The following is a 27110-nucleotide window of genomic DNA, read 5'->3' as shown; positions in this document are numbered from 1 at the left end:
TGTGTGTGTGTGTGTGTGTGTGTGTGTATGTGTGTGCCAAATCATAAAATAATCTCTTTCATCGCAGACTGGCGAATGTATTGAATATAGTAACCAGAAACAAAAGTTCCAAGAGAGTCTGTTTGGTCTTGTGGTTAAACCAGCCATTCTGCTCTATGGCAAACTCTGAACTGAACCAACAGGTGCAGGGGCCACACAAGAGGGGAGAGGAGGAAAAGTTTAACACGTAGACCCTTGATTTGTTATTAGGTGTTGAAAGTGGTAAAACATTAATAATTTAAATGTGAATGAATAATTGCAGTCTGTAAATAGAAAATACAAGGAAGACGATCTATCGCCAAAACAAATTGGAGGAGCAATGCCATATTGCATAATTGGCATTTAATAATTCATTTTTTTATTATTGTTTTTGACTATAATTCCTTAGCATTATTATGTGTAGGTAAGGCATGAAATGCAAATTCCCCACCAGCTGATGCGGTTGATTCACTGCGCCATGGTACCTGGCACGGATCTGAACTCTCTTTTTTATTTTCAGGGATGGAAGAAGCCAGTCTGTGCCTTGGAGTGTCCTCGGCAGCGCCGGAAGCTGAGCCCCATCTGAGCGGCCCCGTCCTCAACGGCCAGTATGCCATGAGTCAGAAGTTGCACCAGATCACCTCCCAGCTCAGCCATGCCTTCCCCGAGCTGCATCCGCGGCCCAACCCCGAGGAGAAGACCCCCGCGCCCCTCGACGAGAAGGCCCTCGTGCCCATGGGTGGCCAGCCCATGGGCAGTCAGATGGCGCTCCTGGCCAACCAGCTGGGCCGGGACGTGGACACCAGCCTCAACGGGCGGGTGGACCTGCAGCAGTTCCTCAACGGGCAGAACCTGGGCATCATGTCCCAGATGAGCGACATCGAGGACGATGCCCGCAAAAACCGAAAGTACCCGTGCCCTCTGTGCGGCAAGCGTTTCCGCTTCAACAGCATCCTCTCCCTGCACATGCGCACTCACACCGGCGAGAAGCCCTTCAAGTGCCCGTACTGCGACCACCGAGCGGCGCAGAAGGGGAACCTCAAGATTCACCTGCGGACCCACAAGCTGGGCAACCTGGGTAAGGGGCGCGGGAGGGTGCGCGAGGAGAACCGCCTGCTGCACGAGCTGGAGGAGAGGGCCATTCTGCGGGACAAGCAGATGAAGAGCAGCCTGCTGCAGCCCCGGCCCGACCTGAAGCCCCTGCCGCACGCCCAGCAGACCCCGCTGGCCGCCTGCAACCTGGCCCTGCCCACCAACCACAGCGTGCCCGACGTGGCCAACCCGGTGCCCTCGCCCAAGCCGGCCAGTGTGCAGGAGGATGCCGTGGCCCCAGCCGCCGGCTTCCGCTGCACCTTCTGCAAGGGCAAGTTCAAGAAGCGGGAGGAGCTGGACCGCCACATCCGCATCCTGCACAAGCCCTACAAGTGCACGCTGTGCGACTTCGCGGCCTCGCAGGAAGAGGAGCTCATCAGCCACGTGGAGAAGGCCCACATCACGGCAGAGTCAGCCCAGGGCCAGGGCCCCAACGGCGGCGGAGAGCAGTCGGCCAACGAATTCCGCTGCGAGGTGTGCGGCCAGGTGTTCAGCCAGGCGTGGTTCCTGAAGGGCCACATGCGGAAGCACAAGGACTCCTTCGAGCACTGCTGCCAGATCTGCGGGCGTCGCTTCAAAGAGCCCTGGTTCCTTAAGAACCACATGAAGGTCCACCTCAACAAGCTGTCAGTGAAGAACAAGTCCCCCAGCGACCCCGAGGTGCCTGTGCCCATGGGCGGCATGTCCCAGGAGGCCCACGCCAACCTGTACTCCCGGTACCTCTCCTGCCTGCAGAGTGGCTTCATGGCCTCAGACAAAGCCAGCCTGAGCGAGCCCAGCCAGCTCTACGGCAAAGGCGAGCTGCCCATGAAGGAGAAGGAGGTCGTGGGGAAGCTGCTGACCCCCATCTCCAGCATGGCGCACGGCGTCTCTGAGGGCGACAAGCACTCCCTCCTGGGGTGCCTCAACCTCGTGCCGCCGCTGAAATCCAGCTGCATCGAGCGGTTGCAGGCGGCTGCCAAGGCTGCCGAGATGGACCCCGTGAACAGCTACCAGGCTTGGCAGCTCATGGCCAGGGGCATGGCCATGGAACACGGCTTCTTGTCTAAAGAGCACCAGCTACAGCGCAACCACGAAGACGCTTTGGCAAACGCCGGAATTATGTTTGGTAAGGAGAAGCGGGAGTACGTGTTAGTGGGAGCAGATGGCTCCAAGCAGAAAACGCCTGCTGATTTGGTTCACAGCACTAAAGTGGGCAATCAGAGAGACCTGCCAAGTAAGCTCGACCCTTTAGAAGGCAGTCGGGATTTTTTGTCACACGGGCTGAACCAGGCACTCGAGTACAACCTGCAGGGTCCCGGGAGCATGAAGGAGAAGCCCACCGAGTGCCCGGACTGCGGCCGAGTGTTCCGTACCTACCACCAGGTGGTCGTGCACTCCCGCGTGCACAAGCGGGACCGCAAGGGCGAGGAGGACGGGCTGCACGTGGGCCCGGAGGAGCGGCGCGGCTCGGGCAGCGACCAGGAGTCCCAGTCCGTGAGCCGCTCCACCACGCCGGGCTCCTCCAACGTCACCGAGGAGAGCGGGGTCGGAGGTGGGCTCTCCCAGACCGGGAGCGCCCAGGAGGACAGCCCGCACCCCTCCTCGCCGTCCTCCTCAGGTAGGTGGCCTGGGAGATGGGGAGCAGCAGCTGGGCCAGGGCCCTGCCTGCCCTGCAGAGTCAGTTCTGAGGTCCCGGTGGAGTGGTGGTGTAGGGGCACCTTGCCTGTCTGTCCTGCCTCAAGGAAAGGCTATCATTTCGACTTTTCGCCTTCCCTTGAAGAGTGGCTGGTAGGAAAGTAAGTTGACCCTCCTTCCGGAGATGGTCTGTTGGTACGTTTGCCAGCAGGCATAGCCTGCCGTTCTGCTGTGATTAATTGTCTCTCCCTATTTCATGCCCTGACCCCATCGGCCATCACCCCTGGAATCTGGGAGCTGCCGTTTGGCTCCATCCATGAACGTGAATGTGTTAAGTGCAGACCCTCCCCATCCATCCCTCTGAGTTTATGCCCATAATTCTCTCATTTGGGCACTTCAGTGTCTCTCCCTAGACAAAACCTGTCTCCGGTCCCCTTCCAAAAGAACAGTTTGGCTCACCTGTCCGGTGCTTCTAACCTGAAGAACCACACCACTCTCCTCTGATGGTTTGGAAAAGCACAGAGGTTTGAAACACAGATGCGTGACTTCATGTCTTAAATTGTACTGTGTTACACGGGCGATACAGCTTTGGGGTCTAAAATAGCAAAGCAGAAAATCTGTCATCAAAATGTCTGTGAAATGCTGAAGCTTCCTGGCCCAGTTTGGGGGGAAAAAAAAAAAAAAAAGAAAGAAAAGAAAAAAAAAAAAAAAAAAAACCACTAGCCTAAGACAGCTAAATTAAAATCACTACCTAACAGCAGGTAAGCTTGTTGCCTTCATCCATATTTCCAAAGCCCCTTACTAATGGATAGTAAATTGAAAGTTATATCTCTGGCCCTTTATAAAGAAAGCATCTCGCTAATACTGTAATCATTCTGCAGCCTAACAACAGAGGAAATCATGCCATAACAAATACCCTGTTACTAATGGCAACATTGATTTCTGCAATCAGCCATTAAGTCTAGAAAATGAAAGACAGTTTGAGGCACCTCAAGGCACTGCATTGCCCACTGTTAAAGATGTGGCAGCACACTGTTGAGGGTCATTTTTTAAAAGTTTTTTTTTTTCTTTTTCTTTTCTCCCCCTCCTTCTCAGTTTCGATAAATATTTCAGTATTGAAGGCAATTCACTGCTACACTTATTAAGTAGATGCCAGTTTAGTTTCGTTGTTATCGCCATGCTTCAGTATCCCCTTCGTCTAGGACAAAATTAGTATTAAAATAAAGTGTGAGGCTGCTGGCTTATTACAAACCAGTAAAGAATTGTTAAGACACATAAATCTGCCCTGCACATTCCAGAGATTCCGATAGCACTTAATGCCGCTGCTTAAATACCCATGAAACACACTGTCTACTCCTGGAGTCCTGGCCTCGTTTGCAATTTGTTTCTGGTGAGACACCCTGGAAGAGTCTAACGGGGAACTTGAGTACCGCAGAAGGGCGAGGCCGAACTGCCTGGAGTGACTGCCACCCAGAACTTGCAAGGGAACGGTTTTCCTGCGGGACGGGGACTTTAAGATGAATCTTTGTGCACGGAGGCAGCAAAGTGCCAGGCATCCCACTGTCAGGAGGGGGACTATTTCCGGCCTCCTGGGAGGAGGTCCCCTCTCCTGGAGAGTGTCATCTCACGGTTTTTGGATTGGGGACCTTTAAGGGGCAGAAAGCAGAGCGCAGACTGGCTTGCCTAAGTTTTTGGAGTGACGTGGAGTTAACACTGACAGATTTTCATCCCTCTCCCAGCCCTGCTGAAATGAAAAGGTCTCAGCAGAATATTCTGACACCAAATGTTCGGCTCTATTAATGACGTGTTTACCGTGTTTTTCTCACCTTCTGGCCAAGTGATAGCCTCATGCTATTCCTATCTCTGTTGTTTCCGTGTCTCTAAATGCTCTGTTGAAAAAAGCCCATTTTGCTTAAAAGAACCAACCGGGCTTGGGACTCAGAGGAGAATTACACTTGAGTTGTGGTTATCTTCTCACTTTTATTTCCCTCATTGAAGTCTGGTACAATTGTGAATACTGATTTTTTCATTTCTGGTTGACTTCTTTGTTTTCTTCATATTCAAATGAGACCCTTTCATAATTTTCTGGCTACGTAGGAAAATTGATGGCATACCAATATGCAGCCCGAATCAGCCGCACGCCTGGGCCATTCAGGTTTTCCTGGGATTAGGACCCTTAACCAAATCGGGTTAGTCTTCCCTCTTATTTCTAACAAGTATGACTTGTACAAAGTGCGATTAAAAGAAACATTTAAATAAAAATCTTGACACAATGGGTATTTTATTATTACCTGTTAGAGAGAAACCTGCAAGGTGAAGGGGAGGAAGAAAAAAAATCTTTAAGCCCTTAAGTAAAGAAAGGAGTACTTATTAAGGCTTCTATTAAAAAATAACTGCAAAACATGGTTTTACAAATTTCTCAGACTGCATAACAATGTCGCAAAACTTAATTTGCATCACTTGATTCTTTTTTTGTTGAAAACTGGGTCAGTAGGGCCTGAGAAACTATTTTTTCAGATCTTAACCAATGAATTCTTCTTTTTAAATCGCTGCTCTTAACATGATAGTAGTTCTGAATTCATCATAAAAAACCTTTTTACAGAGAGCCTCTTAGAACAGATCTCCAGAAGAAGGCTTACAATGAGTGGCAGAGACGTCCTTTGTTATCAGATGTAATTCTTTGCAAAGGAGGATTGGAACGGAGTGGCTGTTTAAAAATGTCTTGCTCAGACCGAGACGAAGAAGGGGTCAAGTTTGCAATCAAACAGTTATTGCCGAGATGGGCGACTGTCACTGGCTAGGCTAATGTGGGATGCAGCTGTTTGCTATGTGAGCAAAAGAATGTTTGAATCAGTGAACATGTGAAAATGATTCCAGTGAACCAGAAAATGTGTTTGTTCTTTGGCTCTCCAAACTGCTGAGAACCAAGCTTAAGATCAACTGCGAAAACTAGGACCTTTGACAAATTGAGAGGTCATATTTTCTAACGGAAAATGGACAAAACTAGTCACACAGATCACTTCCCCATCTCACCCCTTTGTTTTCTGTTTGTTGTTGTTGTTGTCGATTTGACTTACCAGTAATTTCACACCATGGTAGATGTCATTTCTGCTTCCGTGTACCATGCAAAGGGAAACTATTTGGAAAGCAGCAGCTTATAAATTTTACTCTTTTATGACATTTAGAAAGCAGGGCGGCTGTTTTGAAGCTCCCTCATTTCTGGCTCGCATGCAGACGCTCCGATGGCATTAATCTCTGCATCTTTTCTCTAAAACCTCCTCTGAGTCTGTGCTCGGATTCGAGCTTTACCCTGAGTCAGAAGACAACCAAAGTTCTGTTTCTTTAGATTTTTGCTTTGGAAATCACACTCAGAATAATTAAAACTTAATGTACTAAGAAACGATACTGTTCATTATATCCAACAGGGCAGTTACCTTCTGCATTCCCCATAATTTTGGAGAGGGGCTAATTGAAGTGTTGATGGTGGGAAAGGGGTAATTGAATGCATTGACCCTCTGTTCATTAAATAAAGTCAGCTAAGTTACGTGATCATTGGAAAGCCAGGAAGAGATGCAGAGATGAAAACGGTGTTAACCCCTACTACTTCTGGTATAATATTTTGAGATGGACGAGGATTATTTGATCAGCTGGGCTAGTAGACTGGCGGGGTCTTCTTTTGTTGCCTGAGCCGCATTCCTGAAATGCTGGGTCTCCATCCTGTGCTGGCCCGTTGACCACAGCATCAAAGGCCTTTATCCAGGGCTCCCTTGCATTTACATCGGGTGTATAGTGATATGATAGATTTTCTTTCTTTTCCACCTCTTTTTCTCATGTGGCTCCTCCTCCCTGCCCCCCATTCATGATAACCACTGCCTGCTCCACACAAACAAATTCGGGCACCCAAAAGAAGGGGAAAAAAAGGAAAAGAAAAAATTTAAGTCTTAGGATTAAGATCTTCATTTTTTTTTTTTGCTTGTGCATTCCAATTGTTCTTAAAATATTTGGCAATGTCAATTAGTAACTGAGCAGAGTTAGCTGATGAACACAATTTTCCAGTAGACTGAGCACCCTATTGTTGCCGAGCGAACAGCAGATTTCTGAGGTCATTATCATTCGCTGGTTGCTTGGCCCAGCTGCTTCCTGCTGCAAAAGCCAAACTTTATACTGGAGCTCGGGGATGGCATACAGCAACAGGGGGCTGGGAGGGGGAGAGGGGAGCTGGCTGCAGAGCCGAAGACAGTCATTATCAGCAGAGGAAACAGAAAGTAAAAGTTTCCAGGCAATTCCAGGAAAATGGGCCCTATCAGGCTTCTGCCCCCTTTTTTCTCCAAGCACCTTCCACCTCCAGACAGGGAATTAAAAGAACCAGGGGACGCCCCCTGGGCATTGTGGCCACTAATCTCTTTGCTGAGCAGAACTTTGGAAAAACAATAATCCCATTGACAAATTTGCTTAAAAATTGTTAACCCAATCTGAGGCATGTGAGTGATTTCCTCAGAGATAGACTCCTTCATTTTTATTAAAAACAGAAAAAAAGAAAAGAAAAACAAGTCATTTTTAAAAAAGATGAAATTAGTAACTTGAAATTAGTAAACTTAGGGATGACAAACAGGGACCCTTATTTCATTTTCCAGAGGGAACTTTTGAGCAGATAATCGTCTGAAATTCCTGGTAAAATCAGATTTAGCATGGAAGGCTCCCCCTGCCCACTCCAGCTTCCCTTTCTCTCCTGCCCACCCCCTCCTCTCTCCCCCACCATTTAATTTGGGAGCTGGTTCAGTGAGATGAAAAGCTGCACTTTTTTAAAGCTCAGCTGTTAAAACCGAGCGCCATATGCAGCCTTTCCGTCCCGACGTGGAAGCGTGTGCAGGCGGCCGTGTGTTTGTGGAGATTTACGGAGGCTCGACTGTGTGTGCCGAAGCTGTGCCCAGGCAGATGCTGGCGGGGCCCTGCCTCCGGGGAGCCGGCCCGGCCTGGACCAATAGGCTGGCCAGACTCGGGCTGGCTCGCGGGAGTGTCCGATGGGGCAAAGGTTGGGGTCCAGGTGAGCTGCCTCTGGTCTCACCTTTCCGCTGGGGCTTGGGGGTGATCTGCCCACCGGGCATGGTGCTGGAGCTGGGGCACAGTGGCCCTTGGATGCTGATACACCTGGCCTTCCTCCTGTCCTGGGGGCCTGACAGCAGCTCCTTTTTATAAACATCCCACCATTCCGTGCCCTTTGATTGTCTTGTGCCCGGGAACACTCAGTACCACTCTGGGGCCCTGGCTGTCTCTCGCACCCCTCTGCGCGGAGCTGTAAATCCCACTTCCACAGGGCTGCCTGATGGACTTAGCATTTCAGAAAGAGAGAAATCGTACTGGCTCTAAAAGTCTTCCAACTGAGAGTGTGATATAAAATGTGTGTGACGTGAGATCCCAGAAGCGAAGCCTCCTTGCTCTCTTGTTCCTGTGGATTCCCAGCACACCATCTTCTGTCCGAGGGATTGACTCCCACCACAGAGTCACTCAGGCCCTGCCTTTGTTTATAGCTCCAGCGCCTCCCTCTGCCCACCTTCAGGTCGGGCATCACGTAGCCCATGTCCTCTCCAGGGCTCCTGCCCAGAGAGCTTGGGGACCCTGGAGGGCCCACAGTGTGCCCCCCCGCCCCGGGACACGTGTCAACGCGAGGAATGGAAGCACTCATTCAAATCCAAATTTAATGATAATAAGAAAAACACAGATCAGCTAAGGACAGGTTACAATGATGCAAAGAATTAAGCAGTCAGTGTTCAGAATGGACCATGAAGCACTAGCTGCTTGATTGCCATTAACTGGAATGGGAGGTCCCAGGCTCAGGTCCTGGCCACTACCTAGGGTGCGTTGGGGCTGGAATTAGCAGTTTGTTTTGCAAATGGCCACAGTGTGGCCTCTGCTTGCTGGTGTGGCCAAAAGCACGTATCAAGAGCTTCTGGGAGCCACTTTTCACCCATCTCTGCTGTGCCTTCAGGTACCTGGGAAAGTAGGCCCAATGCATCAGCACTGCCTGTGGCTGCTCTCTTAGAATAGGAGCAGCCTCTGCTGGGTAGGGCGGAGCATGAGACCCCCTATTCACCAAATGCCATCTCCACCAGGCTTTGAATCCCTTTATTGGCATGAAGCTTTGTGCCCCACTTACAAGAAGCACACTCCTGAGAGTGTAAGGCGTGGAAGTCTTCCTTGCTTTATGCTTCGCCCTTGGCCTGGGTTGGCCCTCCTCTGGGAGGGGGTTCTGGTAGGTGGCCCTGGTGTCTCAGAGGGGTGGAGACAGGGGCAAGCTTCAGCAAGCCTCCTGTCTTACTGGTCCTCGAGATTCCCCTGGATTCTAGGGGGAGACCACTGGGATACTCAGGGATCTTGAGCTGGAGAGCAGAGGGAGGTCTGGGAGAGATCCGTGTTGCAAGCACTGCGCAGCGTTCTGAGCCCGTGAGGTCGGAAGAGGAGTGAGCATGGAGCTGTTTTGGAGCGTTGATGGTAGGGGTGGAGAAACACCTGCAGAGATCAGGAGATTGGATTTGTGCAAACGTCCCAAATTTGTGATGATTGGGCTGGAACCTTTGCCATCTGCGACCCCTGGGCCTGCTTTCTGCCCTTCTGGGTTCCCCACCTCCCTCTCCTCTGTCAGCATCTGACGGCGCATCCCCCGCCCGTGTGGACCGTGTGGACCGGGCTGGCGCGTTGTGAAAGGACGAGGGGGCACAGTGAGGCTTAGAAATGCAGAGGAAAGGGGGGCTCTGTAGCCGGGTGCGGGGCAGGTGGTGGGGGGCTCTCTGTCCTCCCCAGGAAGCAAGTGTCGCAGCAGCTGAGAGGAGACATGGGTCCCCCTTGCCTTTTCCTGGCAGGACGGGCCGACAGCAACATTTACTTAAGCTGTGGAGTTTGGCACTGCTGCTGCCAGGCGCCATCTGGAAAGCCCTTCTCCGAAAGCCGTGGACCCTCCCCAAAAGAGCTCAGGGGAGCAGGACTTGGGCTCAGCTTTGGGGCTTTTTTTTTCTTGGACAGAACCTGAGCAGCAAGGCACCTGAGTGGGGCTCGGGTGTCCCCTGAGAGCCACGGAGCTACAGTAGGTTCTCCTTGGTGTGCTCATGGCTTTTCTTGGGTTGGGCCTCTCCAGCTGCGTCTGAGCCAGATCTGGTGTCCCGTCTTTGTCAGGCGTGCGTCTGGTTTCCTGGGGGCTGTATGTCTGTTCCTTTATTTTGTATTGTATTTCGTTCACCATTTTCGCCTAAGTCTTGGTATGTCATGGGCGCAAAGGTGTGTCGCCAGCCAAGACCGTACTGGTTAGTAACCGAGACAACCGTGTAATCACAGGGCTTGTTAACCTAATGTGAGAAGTGAATCTTGTGTCTCTAAAACGTGCTGGGGAGGTGGGATGGAAAGCAGGGTGGCTTGGCTTGTGACAAACGGGGCCCCGCTAAGCACAGAGATTTGCCACCATCCTTTCCCTGATCCACATCTGCAAAAACGGCTGCAGAACCCCCTAAACAATGCGTGTCTGAACACTCCCTCCAGCTCCCTGATGGGTGGGCCAAGGCGCGAAGGGGGCTGTACCGCTCACAGGGGCGGCGGGGGTGGAATTCGTGTGCCAGGTTTGGTTTTCTTTTCCCACCGAGGGAAAGTTGTCCCGGGCCTGGCTTCTCGTGGGACCCATCTCTTTGTTGCTGTGAGCCTGGGGGTTTCTGTGTGACATGTGGCATGTGTCAGAGAGAAGTGGGGGGCACAGCACAGCTGACTCCTTGGCTGGGCCTCCTGGGGGTCCGGCCCTCCTCCTGAGGGTGCCCAGCTAGGTGCTGGCGGGAGGAACTGGGTGGTGGGTGGGCTTGGCTTTCCACGCCTCGTCCCTTGCTTTCAAAAGCTGAGGTCACATGTCAGCTTTTCCCGCGAGGCAGGGCACACCTTGGGGAGCCCTTGATGTTTCACTCTGGGTCTCGGGTGCAGAGAGCTCCACAGAGGACCCGTTCTCTCCCCGGGGACGCGCCTTGCTGGGCTGGGACATAGGCGGACACAGGTTTCTTTCCTCTGGTTTGACCTGGGTCCTGAAGCCCTTCTATGTATGACCAAACAGATCCCCTCCGTGGCACTCTCTTCTCTTCATTAAAGTAATGTCCCGAAACTCTTCACTCAGTGCTTGTCATCGTGGTTTTTGGACACCCTCGGTTGTCTTCAATCATCTTGAGAGGCATTTTGGAAAACTTCCAACTGGCTTATGTTTAGTTCAACATAAAATGCGTGCAGTGGTTGTTTCCTTGAAGACCAAGACAGATACATGTTTCTCTTCACTGCTAAATATATTTTGTTAAATTTGTTGCTAAAATAGGTGTTTTAGTTTAGTTTTGTTTTTAAGTAATTTGCCCTGAAAAATTGAAGTGATCCTTCAGCAACTCTACTGTGTGACAGAAAATAATCCCTGTGTAGGGGGAGCCTTGGCAGGGCAGGTTCCTTCCCAGCTGGGGCCTGACTCCCCGCTGACATGTCCTGTGTGAGTGACCTTCAAACCCTTTCCACTCGGTCTCCTCCTGGAGGGACATTTACTGACTTCTTTTCTTGCCGTTTTTGTTGTTTAATGAAATTTATTATTATTATTATTATTATTATTATTATTATTATTATTATTATTATTATTATTTCTTACTCTAAAATAATTCATGTTCATCTTGGACATTGAGAAAATACAGTTAAATACAAATAAAAATAATTTTAAAGTATATATGCCTCTACCACTCAGAGATAACCACTGTGAAAAGTTTAGTACATCCCTTCCCAGTCCTTTTTGTGCACTTAAAGATGTATTTAACAAAAAAGGATCATACTGCACATACTGTTATATGATACAGTTTTTATTTAAATATGTCACATATTTTTTGGCCATTGAATATTCAACGCAAGGATCAACATGCTTTTTCAGTAAAGGGCCAGACAAAAAATATTTTAGACATTTGCAAGCCATGTGGACTCTTTTGTAACTGCTTGATTCTGCCATAAATGAAGGGGCTTAATGGTGTTCCAATAAAACTTTATTTACAAAAACAGGTGACAGAAGGATTTAGCCCCTGGGTTGTCCTTTGCTGACTTCTATTGTTATACTTAAAAAAAAAAGCTTCATATAAGTAATATGTTCCTCGAGGAAATATTAGAAATGTGGAGAAACAAAAAGAAAAATGTCTGTATAAGGTGATTTAGCCAGCCCGCTACTGCTGAGCATAGTAGGACTTGCTTCCATTTTTTTATTTCTGCACCAAAATCTTCCTGATCATCTGCACAGTTATTTCTTTAAGTGAACTTCCTGGCAGTGGAATCTCACGTCACAGGTTGGCAACCCTGAGGCTGCAGATGTGTGTTACCCAGCAGGGTGCTGTGTCTCGAGGTCATTTCTTCCAGTGCCAGAGTTTGTGCTGAAAAAGTTCCTCCTAAGGTTATATTGAAATCGGTCTCCCCAAAGCCGGGTAGTTCTCCGTCGCCAAGCAACTCTGTGACTCATTTGTTCATTTGTAAATTCATTAATTTGTTCATTCATTCATTCATTCAAGGACATGGTGCTTATTAAGAAGGCTTTGAACACCTATGTGCTAAATACTGGAGATGCAAAGATGAGTAGAGGCAGGTCGTAGTGTCCAGAGGCCCCCAGCCCAGAGAGAAGGGCATACACCAGAGGACCGCCCAGGGCGAGAGGGGACCGCCTGCCTCAGGGCCCACATTTGTTCCCACGGGACTTGAAAGGCTGAAAGAACCTCCTCAGTCACCCCAGTAACTCCTGCGGCAGGTAACGCTTTCCCTCTGTGGAGCTTCTGGGTGAAGCACACCCCGGCTCAACCACTGTGGCTGGCAGTCCTCTCTCCCTGGCTGGGAACTGGAGGTGAAACCGCTTTCTTGCTGCAGAAGAAGCCCTAGGGGAGGGTCCAACTGGTGCTTTTGCAGAAGGCCCCTCAGGCCAAGTAGGGGGCCAGGTGGGAGCTTGTAGGGGCCTTGCAGCTTTGTGGCATGTGTGTCCCAGTACCTGGTCACCCCGCATATGGGGCCAGCCCTGAGGGGGGCAGCAGGAAGAGGCAGGGGGTGAGGCACAGGCTCCCAGCTCCAGCTGACCTGCCCCTGAGCACTTGCCATTTTCATCAGTGGTTCATGGGCAGGGCAGGGTCACGAGTCGGGTGTCAGGGTGGAGTCCAGACTGTGGGTAGAGCCTGTGTGAGCTTGTCCGACCTACACTGGGAAGAGGCTCTGTCCCTTTTACCCAAACTAACCTGACTTTGGAACTGTCCATCCTTGCCACACAGAGGAGCCAGGTGAGTCTTCAGGAGGGCTGTACCCCCCTCACAGGTCATGTCCAGCATCAGGAGAGGGTGGTGGGTGCTGTAGACAGTGCCTTACTCTTTTCAGGTGGTGGGACGTGATCTGATGCAGACCCACTGTGAGAATGAGTGGAAACAGTTTTTCCTAACACATCAGACCTCAGTCACCCTTTATTTTCTGGGAAGTAAAACGTCATAAGCCTGGCTGTTAACCCAGAGACAGATACATTTTCTGATGTTTAAGAAGCACTCAGAGCAGAACACGTACTCCAGCTGGAGCTTGGCCCCCCAGCAGTCAGGTTTTAGCCGCCCTGCTGGGCAGTTTGGGCAGCTCGCTCCCCTCCCCGCGCCTAGGTGTTCTCATACACACTTTGGAGTAGGGGTGGGGACATCTAGAAGACTCTGGGGGCCCTTCCTTTTCCCCTCCTCTCCCTTCCCAGATGTTTCCATGGCCTGAGGGCAACTTTTAAGGGTCTCAGCTACTGTTCCAGGGGCAGGGAACTAGGGTTTGTAGGGTCTGAGAATTTGGGGATTTCTTGTCCATGTCTGTGTTTGAGCCTCAAGCAGGAAGTGAGGTCACGTCATCCCTGAGGGGCCCGGTGTATCTGGTAGGTGGTAGGGCTGGGAAGACTCTCTTTTAGCCCCTTTCTCACTAAGGTGCCTTCCCACCTGCTGTCCCCATCTGAGGCCTACATGCCCTGGAGACAGAGTCCTGCCACTGGAGAGACACCACGGGGACCCCTCACCCAATGCCACTGAAGGCTTCCTCTCCCTCTTGGGGGCTGATCTTGCAGGGCTGTGAGAAGCAGACAGCATTGTGGTCCCTGCAGAGGTCTCCAGGGTCAGCCCTTAGTTGCTGTGTGACCCAGCAAGGGCTCCTTAGCCTCTCTGTGCCTCAGGGTCCACAGTGCATTTGTCTTTCTATAAAGTACTTAGCACAGGCCCCAACATGAGGAAGTGCTCAGTCAATGTGGATTATTTCTGCACTATGCAATACAATACAAATACAGTTGGGTGAAAAACAGGAAACGTGGCCGGTTGATTGGTTGTTGGGAGTCACATAGCACCAAAGCATTGGTCTCGCTGATTTAGTTTCACTGAATCTGGCTGTCATTTGCCTGTGTCCTTAGTAAAACAGTGGGCGGATCCACTCTCTTTACTGGAGGATGATCTGAAAGTTCTAGGGGTTGGTCTGACTCCAAAGTGACACAAAAAGGCTGCCGTTGCTCAGACTTCATGCCCCTGCACCACCAAACAGAACAGTCTTTCCTGGAGGCCCAGAAACTATCTCCTTGCATTTTATTATGTCTTGCTGTGTTAGTAATGCCCTTTCCTGAGCCAGTCACCATGGCCAGGGGAATGGGATGCACTCCCGGGCTCAGGGCTGACCTTGGGCAGGGGTCGGGGAGAGGGTGAGCTCATCCAGCCCTGTGGCTGAGAGTGGGAGGGACCAGCTTTCCCACAGGGATTTGGATGGAGGAGGCCTGGAGCCTGAGCAATTAAACGGTGTTCAAAATGTCACAGCTCTCAGGTTCAACCAGGGGCAGAAGCATTTGGCCTCCTGCTCAGATCATTGAAAGTAATGTCCCAGCCTCCCTGAGCAAGGCGGCTGAGGGTCTGTAACTGGTGCTGAGGGTCTGCCCCGCTGCTCCACCCCCAGGACTTTCAGAGATAAGACTGAGCTGTATGGGAGAGCTGGTTCCTTGGTTGCTTTCTCCAGGTGCCCATTTTTGCCTCTTCTTTTTGTTATATGGTGCCTCATCTTAGCCTAGATGTGAGGACGGCCACCACCAAAGTCAACCGACGTGTCTTCCCCTGTGTCCACTGGGCCCAGGGCTGGCCCCTGCTGTGTCCCTGCCACGTGAGCAGAGGGATGAGGCCCATGGGAGGAGAAGGTGGTGTGACTTTAGGGGATGGCCTCCACACGGTGAAAGTTGGAATAACGCAGAGGGCGACCTGCATGGGCTGTGGCCCCAGAGAGCAGGGCTTTGGACGGCCTTCCCGACAAAGGAGAGCAGCCTGATTGTTTTCTCCCATCTCCTCCCCAGGCAGAAACATGGTGGCCAAGCAGAAATGAAGGGACAGGGAGGGAGGTGAGACCGCAGGTTTGTGCTGAGTGGTGCCCGGCTCCCAGGCGAAGCAGGGGAACCTTTAGATCAGGGACTAGCCCTGATTTCCTGGTTGTCTGGGAGAGAGCAGGGTGGTCCACAGAAGTGCTCCCCTCCCCGGGAATCCACCCTCCCAGAGCCTGCAGTCTGCGGGAGGAGAAGGTGTCATGAGACGTGTAAGCTGTACTGGCAGGAGGCTGTATTGAGTGGTGGAGCTGAGATTCAAACCCACGTCTCTCTGACCGCTTGCCTTTTTGTTCCACTGCTGGGTCATGCTGGGGGTGGGGTGAACACGGCAGAAGCCCCGTCTCCAGCTCCACACTGGCAAAGCCCAGCCCTGTTAGGACAGGCTCTGGGAAGCTCAGATTACTCCTTCCCTCTCTTCGTGTCTTGGAGGAGGTGGTCCGCACATCTTTTCCAGAAAAGAAGCAAGGAAGGGGGTGGCTCAGCACTTGCTCAGCTCTGCTGGGGACTGACCACCGGGACGCACCCCGAGCTCCACCCTTAGACTTCAAGTGAGTCCTCAAAACTGTGGTGGCTGCAGGGAGTCCCGTCGACCCCCACGCAAGGCCACATGCACAGCAGGTCACAAGAGACGTGACCTTGTTTCCAGGGTCCGAGACAGAGAGAAGGAGGTCACAGGAGCATGGCCTTGTGGATGCGACCGAGGCCCCCGGCCTAGGGGACCGGCTGCCTTCCTGTGCAAAGCTCGTCTGAGTCTCGGGTCCCCTGTCCTTCCCGACTCCCCCGCGCTCTGCCAGCGTGGTTTCTGTTTCCGCGCTCTCCTTTGCAGGGCAGCATTGCAAGGCGGCCTGGGCGTGTGGTGGGACGGAGAACGGGACACGAGGCAGGGGCCCAGGGCTGCACCTGCCCGGCTGTCACAGCTCTCCCTGCCCGCCAGCTCTTCCCGGGGGAGAGGTGGGGTCCTCCACGGGGAGGTGAGGAGGAAGAGGTGCGGAGGCCTCTGCTCCTCCTCCCAATGGGCACCGTCCTCCAAGGTGTAAATTAGGAGGCAGTTACCATCTGGGAAGCCTTCCAGAGGAGGGGCGGCCGAGTTCCTTGTTGTCACTCCTGGTGGCCACTTCACCCTGGCCATGCAGAGCAGAAAGCTCTGGGCTGTCCCTCTGCCCTGGACCCATCTAGGGTGGTCCAGGAAAGGGCCGGGGCTCAAGCTGGGGGCTGAGTCTGCTGTCGTGGGTGTGACAGGTTCAAATTGTCCATAGCTTCTGGGGATAGAGCATTCAACACAGAGTTGTGACTCTGTGTGTGTGTGTCTGGATGTTTGTTGTCTGTGTTGGGATGTGACCGTGCTGGTGTGGCCGTGGTCATGCTGTCCCGGGCTGGTGTTGCGCGAGTATCTCTAAGGTGGGTTCATGTTTTCGATGTAGTTGCTGGAGGGTGGGTGTGTTGCCTTGTGTGTGCACGCGTGTGTGTTGGGTGTGTCTTGGGCTGTGGGTGTATTGGGATGTGAGTGGATGTGCGTGCACTGGGTATATGTCTTGTGTGTGTACAGGTGAGGGTTGGGGTGTGAAGGTCAGTGCATGTGTGTGGTGAGGGTGTGGCACTGGGTGTACAAGTATGTTGGTGTGGTTTGGGGGAGTGCATCTGTGTGTTGACACATGCTAGTAAAGGTGTGTGTGTTGCATGGTTGTGTGTGTGGGGATTTATGTATCCATGTATCTGCCTGTGTTGGTGTGGATGTTGGGGTGTGTGTTGTGTGAGTAAGGATGTGTGTGGTGGGTGGCACGTTGGCTTATTAATATGCAGGGGAGGCTGGCCTCCTCAGAGCAGTGTGACCCTCCAACAGGAAGGAAGAGAAGCTGGTTCTGAGCCGGGCCCACCCCTTAGAGCATTGCTAATGGGGTCTCTGCTCCCTGTTGCCAGCTCAGCCTCAGGCAGAAGATCTGGCCCCTGGGATATGAGTTGGCAGATGCAGGGGGCCCCCGTCTTCCAGCATCTCACAACCAGGGCCTCTGTGGCCCCAAGCTCCTGGAAGAGCCTGGGGCTTGAGGGTCTGGGGTCCCCATCCAGGGAATCTCGGTTCTGGAGCTCAGCCAGTGTGCGTCTGGAGTGGGCCCTGGGGTCCATGGGAACAGGAGTCAGGTGCATTCCCCTCGTGGTCCTCGGCACAAAGCATGAGATACAGCACGTGTTCAGGGGATGCTTATCGACGTCTATGGAGTGAAATGACACGCTCTCTCCTAGCACAAAGGGTGCTTGCGGGGGAGCCAGCCAGGACTCGGGCCTGCCCACCACTCCCCGTCCTGGTGCCAAAGAACCAGAACCCACAGCACAGAGCCTGGCACCACAGACCTACAGTGGGTCCCTGTGAGCTGGTCAAGCCTCCCTTTGCCAGAAATTAGGGGACTTGAAGGATAAGGGAGCATGGGGGTCAGAGAGGGGCCCAGGGCATGTGAGTGCCACCTGGGAGCAAGTCCCCATGGGATGTACTCAGTTGGCCATCTGCACCCATGGGACCCCTTCTCTGGGACTGCTGGAGGCCGGGGAGGTGGGGTAGAGCTGTGGCCGTGGGCACCACATCCTCCATCCGCAGGCTGTTGAAAGCTTCTTCTATGTTGCCAGGAGTTTGTAAAGTGATGTTGCAGCCACTCTGGAGTTTAGTTGGCCACCATGGATGGTTCTAGTTCCGTGGCTAGCATGGATGATCTAGGGTGCAGGCCTGGGAGCTGGAGGTGAGCCTTACTGAGACCATCACAGGTGGGTCTTCAGAATGGTGCCCTGAACAAGCAGCAGGCATTGAAGGGTGTCATCTGGTCAAAAACTGGCGGCCGAGGTACACTGGGCCATTGAGGGGCTTAGGATCCACATGGCATGGGACTCGAAATTTAAAAGTACCTTCTACTCGCCGCTTCTTAAAGTCAGAAAGAAAAAATGTCAGGGGGCAGCATGTGGTGGGTCACAGCAGCCACAAATTTGGTGAAACTTTTCCTGGAAATCACACATGTCAGCTGCGCCCAGCTTCTGCTGGAAACTTGTGAAGCCAGTGCTTTGGGGTCAAATGATCTTTTTTGGTTAGTGGTGGAGGAAATGTTACCATCTCTGAGGTATGAGCCCCATGAAGAGTGGTTCCTGGAGACTCTGCGGGAAGGGAGTCAGGAGTGGTGGCCCCACGAGGGAGAGGGCAGATGCCCCCAGGGTGGCTCCTCTTTCTTGTCTGAGCTTCTTCCCCGGGAGAGCAGGCTGATGGCTGTGCTCCTCGGGGAACTGGAGGGACTTCCTGGAACTCCTGACGGACAAGCACCATGGGGGATGGAGCTGGTAAAGAAGGGGCTGTTGGGGTAGCAGCATCACTGGCCCAGGGGTGGAGTGGCTGTTGTCCAGCCTGCCTGCATCCCTTCCCGGCCCAAGCTCTGCTGTGACTTTCCATCATGCAGGGAGTAAAATCCGTGGGATCGAGGCCCGGAATCACCCACTCTCCCCTCTGTCACTCTGCTGAGGTCCTCTTCCCTCCTCTCTGTCCTGCCCCTTGGTGGCCTTGGCATCGTCTGTCATCTCTGGGGTGAGCTCTTGACACGGACTGTCCCAGGCTGGTTCCATCTCACCGTGCAGACCTCACCTCAAATGGCACTGCCTCCGGTGGCCTTTCCATGACCCCCAGTTTGAACTGTCCTCTCACCAGCCCCTCTCTGGAAGCAATATTCTGTATCTTCATCTTTGAGGTCTTTGGGAAGCGTCGTGTTTGCCGTGCACTGATCTACGTGTGACTCGCCGCGTGCACTGCTGTACTTATTCGTGGTCTCCTGCGTCAGCTCCGTGACATCAGGGACTCTGGTTCACCGCTGCGTCGCCAGGGCCCACAACAGCGCCTGGCACGTGGTGGAGGCGCAGTAAACACATTTTAAAAGACATGGCGATGAAAAGACACATAGCGCAAAATTCACCATCTGCACCATTTTTGTAACTGTGTGGTTCAGTGGCATTAAGTGCATTCCGTATTGTGTAGGCATCACCACCATCCATCCACACACCTCTTTTCCTCTTGCAAAACTGAAGCTCTGTACCCGCGAACCAGTGACTTGGCATCCCCTCCCTGCAGGCTGGCAGCAGCCCTCCTGCTTTCTGTCTCTGTGACCTTGACTTCTCTGGGCACCGCATGTCAGGGAATCACAGGGTGCATGTCCTCCCGTGTCTGGCTCATTTCACTTAACGTACTGCCCTCCAGGCTCATCTGTGTTGTAGCAGGTGACAAGATTTCCTCCTTTTTTGAGGCTGAATAATACTCCGTTGAATGGATACACCACATTTTGTTTGTCTACTCATCTGTCACTGGACACTGCCTTTATTTCAGTACTTCTGCGTAAATAAATGAAGGTAGGGCGTGATCTCTCCCCCTCTGTCCCCTGCCTGAGGGGAGGGATCGTTAACGTAATTCACAGTATCCCATGCTCCTGGTTCTCCAGAAGCCAGGGGATGCTTTCCTCAGCAGAGCACATGCTTTGGGGTCTGGGCATTTTGGGGGCAGAGTCCTGGAGCAGGGATGGAGATCAGCTTTGGTCAGACCTTGGGGCACTGGGAGGGCTGCCGTGTGCCCCGAGGGGACACAGCTCCTTCCACAGGGGCCCGAGCAAGTGCCCTTCCATGCTTCTCCTCGTCCTCCACGGGGAGTTGCGCCCCTGGCACACGCCGCACCCCCCAGGGTGAGCCCAGTGTCTGCCATTGGGCAGGGCAGGCGGAGGGGGAGCTGCGGCCCCCCCGGGGCTGATGCTGGGAGAGGAGTGGACACAAACGGTGACAGCTCCGTGGCATAGGCTTCACAGCCCCAATCAGGAGCAACCAGGATTGCTGCATGGTTTTGCCAGAAGCCAAAATGCCAGAAGACAGCCAGTGACGTCCTGTATGTTTTGTTGGAAGCTCAACGTTCTCCTAAAAGCTTGTCTCGCACCTTTTTGAAATGGAATTCCTGTCTCATTCTGGAACACAGCCTGGGTGGATGCTGACAGTGGGCAGAGATGAGGACTTGGGGATCCGAGTTGCGGTGGGGAAGTGCAGTGACTGACTTCAGGTCTAAGGGAAGCAGTAGGGACAGCCAGGCTGTGGCTGGACCCATGATTTGGAAAGACCTCAGCTCAGCGAGCCGGCTGCGGGCAGACTTAGCCAGCTCAGGAGCCTCGGACCTGCTCCTGGAAGCCCCATGTACCAGGACTGGCTCCGTGCAGGGCACCTCAGGGAGCACATCTTTCCCCCTCCCCCACTCAGCAGGTCCTAAGCTGAGCAAGGAGCCCAGACCACAGGGCATAGCTTGTCTCCAAGTCAGCTTGTGTGCTGTGGGCCCAACAGGGTCTGTGAGCACTGCCGGCTTCTGGATGGAGGGCGTGGCAGTGGGAGGGCACCTGCGAGACAAGGGATGGAGAAGATGGTCTTGGGAGGAAAGCTGGGGCATTGAGAGAGGCAGGGATGCTGTGGACACCCAGTGGGGAGAGCAGGCCCTGGGGGTCCCAGGCCCCGGTGCCTACCTGCATCCTAGGCAGGGGCAGATGCTGAATGCTGGGATCCCCAGGGAAGAAGGTGAGGCCGTCTTGGCTTGGGGTGAAGGTTTAGGGGGATTCAGGCTGAATATTTCACTCATTTAGTTCTCAGCTGAGGATGTTGAGAGGCCAGGTGAGTGTCCTTATACCTGCCCCACAAAGGTGAGGTCTCTCCAGGCCTCCTGGGGTTTTGTCCCCACGCCGCCACCTGGGACACCCAGATGACCATGAATCAGGGTCGTGGGTGGGCTGCCGTGGACCCTCTTCCTGCAGCCAGTGTTACCTACTGGCTCAGTCTGCTCAGGCTGCCCTCACAGTGTTCCATAGCCTGGCACATACACAGCAGGAATTTATCTCACAGCTCTGGAGACTGGAAGTCCAAGGTCAAGGTGTGGACAGATTCAGCTTCTGATGTGGACCCACTTCCCGTGGTGGAGGGTGAGGAGCAACCTGGGGCTGCTTTTTAGGGGCCCTAATCCCATTCATGTGGCTCCACCCCCACGACCTACGTGTCTCCCAAAGGCCCTACCTCCTGCCACCATCACATTAGGGGTTAGGATTTCAACATGTGAACTTTGGGGGGGACATAAACACTCAGTCTATGGTACTTCCTCACTGTTACTCCTCAAACCAGTGTTGTCGATCAAGCCAGTTCTCTAAGCATCAACATAACAGAAAAGAAAGTGATGGGAAACTCCAGCATGCTGTGCTGTGAGCCTGTGCACTGGGTCACAGGTAAAACCCATCTTCTCCCGGGGGAACACAACAAGCCAGCCCACCCAGGTCCTCCTCTGCTTGTGGGGCAACTGCTGGAGGCAGGTCCCAAAAAGGGATGGAAAACAGCCAGAGACAGGTGTACCCATTCCACACTTGGCGCCCTGTTCCTCCGGGGATGCCCAGCCTGGCTCACAGCTCCCGCAGCCCTCAGGCTGGGTAGGAGAGGGTGCCTCGGGGCCGACCAAGGATGCCGAGACAGACAGTGGTTGCTTTGGAATCTCAGCGCAGGTTACAAATGGGATCGAGCAAGTTCTGCTCTTCCCAGACTGTCCCCATCAAGTCCCACGTGCTCTTTACTGCTAGGATTTTCTTGTTGAGAATTCAGCAGCACCCAGTGGTCCCCAAGGGAAGAAATGTAATTTTTTGAAAAAGTATTATGCCAGTTAAAGTCATTTTAAAAGTGTGCTGCCATTTCAGGCTGCCCCCACGGCCTCGTCCCAGGTGAGCCGTGGATCTGAGGGGCAGGCACGCCGTGGCGGGGAGGGGCACTTTGTCTGCCCCCGCCCTCCAGCCTCTCCTCTTGCTGGTCCATTGGAAATATTTCAGTTACACCCTTCTGGGTGGCGGGGGGAGGTAGTAAACTTTTTATTTTAGACTAGTGTTGGATTTATAGAAAACTTGCAAGGATAACGCAGAGAGGAGAGTTCCCGGTACCCCGCACCGGCTTCCCCCACTGTTAACACTACTGGTCCATTTGTCGCAAGGAATGAACCAGTATCGATCCATTATCATTCGCTGAAGTCCATGCTTTATTCGGCTTTCCCTAGTTTTTACCTCGTGTTTTTATTCTGTGCCGGGATCCCATCCAAGATTCCACATTACATGTAGGTTTTAAATAAATTTTGTTTTTTTGAGCATTTTTAGGGTTCACAGCAAAATCGAGTGAAAAATCCAGAGCTCCCACAAACCTCCTGTCCCCCACAACGTCCCCCACTGTTGACACTAGTTTTCGTGTCCCTTTAGGCATGAAAGCTTTTCCTTGTTTTGGGTGACCTTGGCAGTTTTGAGATACTTTATAGATTGTCTTTCAACTTGAGTTTGTCTCATGTTTGTCTCAGGGTTAGACTGGAGTTAGGGGTCCTTGGGAGGAAGACCCCCAGGTGAAGTGCCCTTCTCCTCACATTGCATCAAGGGTGCATGCTGTCAGCCTAACTTACCACTGTTGGTGTTGACCTTGGACCCTGGCTGAGGTCTTGTCTGGCAGATTTCACCCCTGTAAAGCCACACCCCTTTTAAAGGTAGGCGGGACCAGCTAGATAATCTGCAGGGCTCAGTGCAAAATGGAAAGGTGGAGCCATTGTTCAGAATCACTAAGAATTTCAAAACCTTGATAGTGGAACATTAAATCAAAGTGAGAGTGCTTCTAGGCGCGAAGCCCTGTGTGACTGCACTGGTCACACTCCCATGAAGCCAGACTTGTTCATAGGACTGTTTTTGGGTCCCCCCCAGACACCCCAAGAGCCTGTGTGCATAGGAAGAGAAACCCCACCCCGGCAGTCACTGATCCCTGGACAGTTGAAGGGGGCGGACGGCTGGGGAGGGTCAGAGGCACCATAGGCAGTGTGGGGATCACCAGGGTGGACAGAGCATGTCAGCACATTACAGGCTTCTAAAGAGGTCCTGCTGAGGCACCTGCGGGGCAACAGGAAAAAGTCAGCCTGAGCCCCCTGCCAGCTCTGCCTGGATGGAGAGAGATGGGTCAGGAGTGTGCTGCAGGCAGCAGTTAGTAGCATACAGAGCAGCTCTGTAATTTTGTTTTAAAGTGTACTGCTTTTATTTTATTTTATTTCTTTCAAGTTTTTCCTTTTTCTTAGTACCCAGAGCAGCATTCTCTCCCTAGAAGACCTTAGAATATCTTATTTACAAAATGTAACCTGATCTTGTTTATGCCAAGCAAACAGTGGAGCCCTGTTGGAGGGGTCCACCTGGCAACGGCAGCCCCCCTCCTGGCTGTCGTCTCCCTTGGAGAGGGGACCGCTTCACGTCTCAGGTGCGTACCTGTGGCAGCGCAGACCCCTTGCCGCAGCATCGGTGCATCCACGAGTGTACAGCTGCCAGCCGGCTTCTCCTTGCTGTTACTCACCCAGCTGTTTAGAGAAGGAGAGAGTATTTCTAATCAGCCATATGGCATGGAGTTTTATTTGCCGTGGTAAGTTAAAATGCACATTATTGGTCAGCATCTTGCATGCAAATTTTGACACCACATTCCAGGAGTACCTGCAGAAGTGAGTGGTAGCAAGTCGGATCTGTGTAATTACATCGCTGTGCAGGCTTGTAACATTGCCATCCCTAACTACGCCCGGTATCTCACCGCGGCGGCTGCCCGGGGATATTGCTGCACGACTCCTGTAGCCAGAGAAAGATTATGTAAACATGGTGTGCGATCTCGGAAGTGAGTAATGAAGTTGGGTACTTGTTGCAAAAATTAATAAATGGCTGGTTTACGCGTGATGGAGGAGTCTCCGTGTGAGAACTGAGTCGCCCGGGTGTAGTGATGGATAAATGCACCTCCAGGCCCAGGTGACTTGAGGAAAGTCATCCTTTTTTCTACCGATATGATCAAATGGACAATTCTAGTCCGTGCCCTTAACTTTCGACTTGACTAACATGAAATCATCACAAACAGATCTTTCTCCTCCCCTTTGCCTGTCAGAATCTTCACCCTTGCATGAAGAGGAGAGCGTGTGGGGCTGTTTGCAGTTTCTGCAGTGGCCGTGCAGGTGCTCTTCCTGCTGTCTGGTCTGTCGAGGGCCTAATGTGTCCCTTGTCCACCTAGCAATTCTGTCTTGAGCCTTGGTTCAAGTGCCACCCTCTCTGAGGAGCTGTTCTATCCATCCCTGCCTGCAGGGCTTCCCGCCCCAGAAAATTAACCCATTGCCATTGGCGCCCATTCTTCCTTGACCTACGTTTCTCTCACTGTCTGTCTTTCCCTAGGAAGGGGATCCATGAAGTCGGATAGACTGAGGTCCAAATCTCAGTTTCACCCAGTGCCAGCTCATGTGACCTTGAGCAGGTTACCTCCGAACCTCAAGTGTCCCATCTGTAAAATGGGCAATGCTGTTTCTCGTTTGTAAGGTTGTTAAGGTTACAGATATTAGCTCATGTACCTGGCACACAGTAGATGCTCATTAAATACGCATTGCACCAGGGATGGAGGAGGTGGGACTTCTGCTCAGTCCATCAGCTTTTAGACTGGAGAGGAGGAGGGCATGTGGGAAAGAGGGCACAGCAGGGACCACGGAGAAGTGTGTGAGCCAGCAGGGTGTGTCGGGCGGGGAGCGTGGTGGGGACCAGAAGCAGATGACTCTGGAAAGAGCGACTAGGGCCTGATTGTGGGGGGCCTTGGACGCCAGGCAAGGACTTGTCCCCTGAGAGCACTGGGAGTCATGTGCTGTGTGTGTGAAACAGCTGGGGAGGTTTGCAGCGTGGCCACGCTGGGAGCAGCGTGCGGGGTCCCGTGTTGTCATGCGGCCTGGTTCTTCATGGTGCTCCCTCCCTCTGCCACCCACCCTCTCCACCGCCCCCACGCCCCAGCGCATGTTTCTGGGGCTCCTGGGTCCGGGGCAGTGACTTGGCCTGGTCCTGGGCGAACTTCTCTCCTCCCCTCCTTCTCCCTCCGCCAGGGGGTCAAAGCACCCTGAGGACGTGTTGCCAAGAGAGGATATTACGTGAAGCCCTTGAAGTGGTGCATTAGAGCAGTTTGGATTTTCTCTTACTGCTAACATTGATTACTATTAATTAAGGTTGATATTTACAATCAGGGGGAGTCCAGAGCAGATCATTTTTTATTAATCACTATTCTAGATTCATCATTAGTCATCATTATCAAAATATTCAGACAGTGGACACTGGCTGAGTTTTTAAAACCAAGGGAATGATTAAATTATACTACATTGCATAGAGTCCTTGTTTTCTGTCACCGCCCCCTTTCCTGGCTCTCCTTGTTCCCTAGATGGTCTCAGCCTCCTGTCATTTATCCTCTCCCCCCGCCCCCTCCCTCCCCTTGGCTCCTTCTCTCCCCATCACCCCTCCTCTCCTTCCTCCCCACTCCCTTCCTTCTTTTTTTTCTCACCACAAACAATACCATCCTGAGATCCTACAACTTACCTTTTCCTTTCCACGGTACGGCTTCCAGGTCCCCTTGTGTTACGACTGAGCTCTGGTTTACCCCTTTCCGTGTCGCTGTAGCATGACTGTGGCGTGGACGTGCCACGGCATTCTTTATTTTGATAGCCAGTCCCCAGTGGGTGGACGTTTAGGTTACCCCCCTCCGCTTTCCTTCCTCAGTCCGTGACACGGTGGGAATCCCGTGCCCCGGAGCACGTGGGAGAGCAGCCGCCTGGGGAGCCCTGGAGAAGTGGGCTTGCTGCGCCCCCCCCCAGGCTGCCCCGCCCGGCCCCTCTTCTGCTGCAGCTTTCGAGAGGGCCCCCCCTCCTGGAATGCTCTCTTTTTCCCGTCTTGCCATGTTCAAACCCTGCCCACCTGTCAAGATGCTGGAGCTGTGCCCACTCTCCCAGAGGCTGAGAATGCTCTGCTTCGTCTCCGGAAATTTTCCTAGGGACGTGTCACTGGATAGTGAAGTGTGTTAGGTGGTTTTATTCTGAATTTTGAGCCCCTTGAGGACAGGGGTAGCATCTTTCTGGATCATTACAGATGCCCTACAAGGGGTTTAATGAGCTTGTGGGCTCTTTGGTGTGTTGGAGAACAGCTCGGCTCCTGGGGTCTCAAACTCTTCCTCCTCCCGGGGGCAGAGGTGGGCCCGGGGCTCCTCCTGCTTCCTTTCCCCTGCGGCGACTGATCTCCCTCCTCCCCTTGTTCCAAAGAGGAGCCTGAATGTGTTCTTGGAATGAGAAGAATGGAATTTAGGGGATCCTGGTCCTGGTTTTGTTTTTGTTTTTTTTAAAGTGGGTAAACAATTGTAGGTAATTTAATGTGTCTGTACTGGTGCCCATGGATTTACTAACCAGGGAAATGTCGTTGAGTTGTGGACACATACTGCATACAATTCAGTGCGAATCGGCCTCTGATGGGGAGCAATAAATGTCAAACTGTTCCACATTGATTGTCCGTGAAGGAATATTGCCTAACAAAGAATAAAGTACCTTTTGGAGGTTATTCTCCTGGTCTGACTTTGAGTCTAAAAACGAATAAGAATACTCGTTCCCTCAGTGGTTCCCTGCCCCTTGGGGCTGGAGACGGGGGACGTAGCGGGAATGGGGAATGGACGGCTTGGGCCTCTGTTCTCTTAATGGCTTCTTCAAGCCCCAGAGAGGAGGGGAGAATGTCTAAAAGCCTCTGGTGGCTTCCTACAATCCTGCCAACTTCTTCATCTGCCTTGCCTGCCTCTTGGGCCTGAGGTCCTGCAGCCCTGCTCTCACTCACCACTCTCCAGCTCCACTGCTCTGCTTATTGCTCTCTGAAACACTCCAGTATGGACCTGCCTCAGGGCATTTGCACTTCTGTTCTTGCTGCATAAAATTCCATTGTTCTCTACTTTTCCACGACCACCCACCCAAGGTCAAAGCTCATCTCCACTGCGCCCCACACTCCATCAGTTCCTAACTATTCCATCACTTTTGAATATGTGACCATTTGGAATTGTCTCATTTATGTTTTACTGGCATGTTCTCTGTCTCCCCACTAGAATGTGAGCTGCATGAGGGCAAGGATGGTGTCTGTCTCGTCTACTTGGGTAGCCCAGTGCCTGGAGCAGT

The 27110-nt window shown here is 52.5% G+C and overlaps 1 protein-coding gene across 1 annotated transcript in view; it reads left to right on the top strand.

The window, feature by feature from the left end:
* ZNF536 (zinc finger protein 536) overlaps window positions 1-27110 on the top strand; it is a 276649-nt gene that overhangs the window by 180680 nt on the left and 68859 nt on the right. The window contains 1 exon segment of the mRNA XM_032486222.1: window positions 539-2710. Within this exon segment, the coding sequence (XP_032342113.1) occupies window positions 541-2710 (2170 nt within the window). The 5' untranslated portion in view covers window positions 539-540.

This window comes from Camelus ferus, chromosome 9, assembly GCF_009834535.1.
Source record: "Camelus ferus isolate YT-003-E chromosome 9, BCGSAC_Cfer_1.0, whole genome shotgun sequence".
NCBI lineage: Eukaryota > Metazoa > Chordata > Mammalia > Artiodactyla > Camelidae > Camelus > Camelus ferus.
This window is presented reverse-complemented; position numbering and strand designations above follow the sequence as displayed.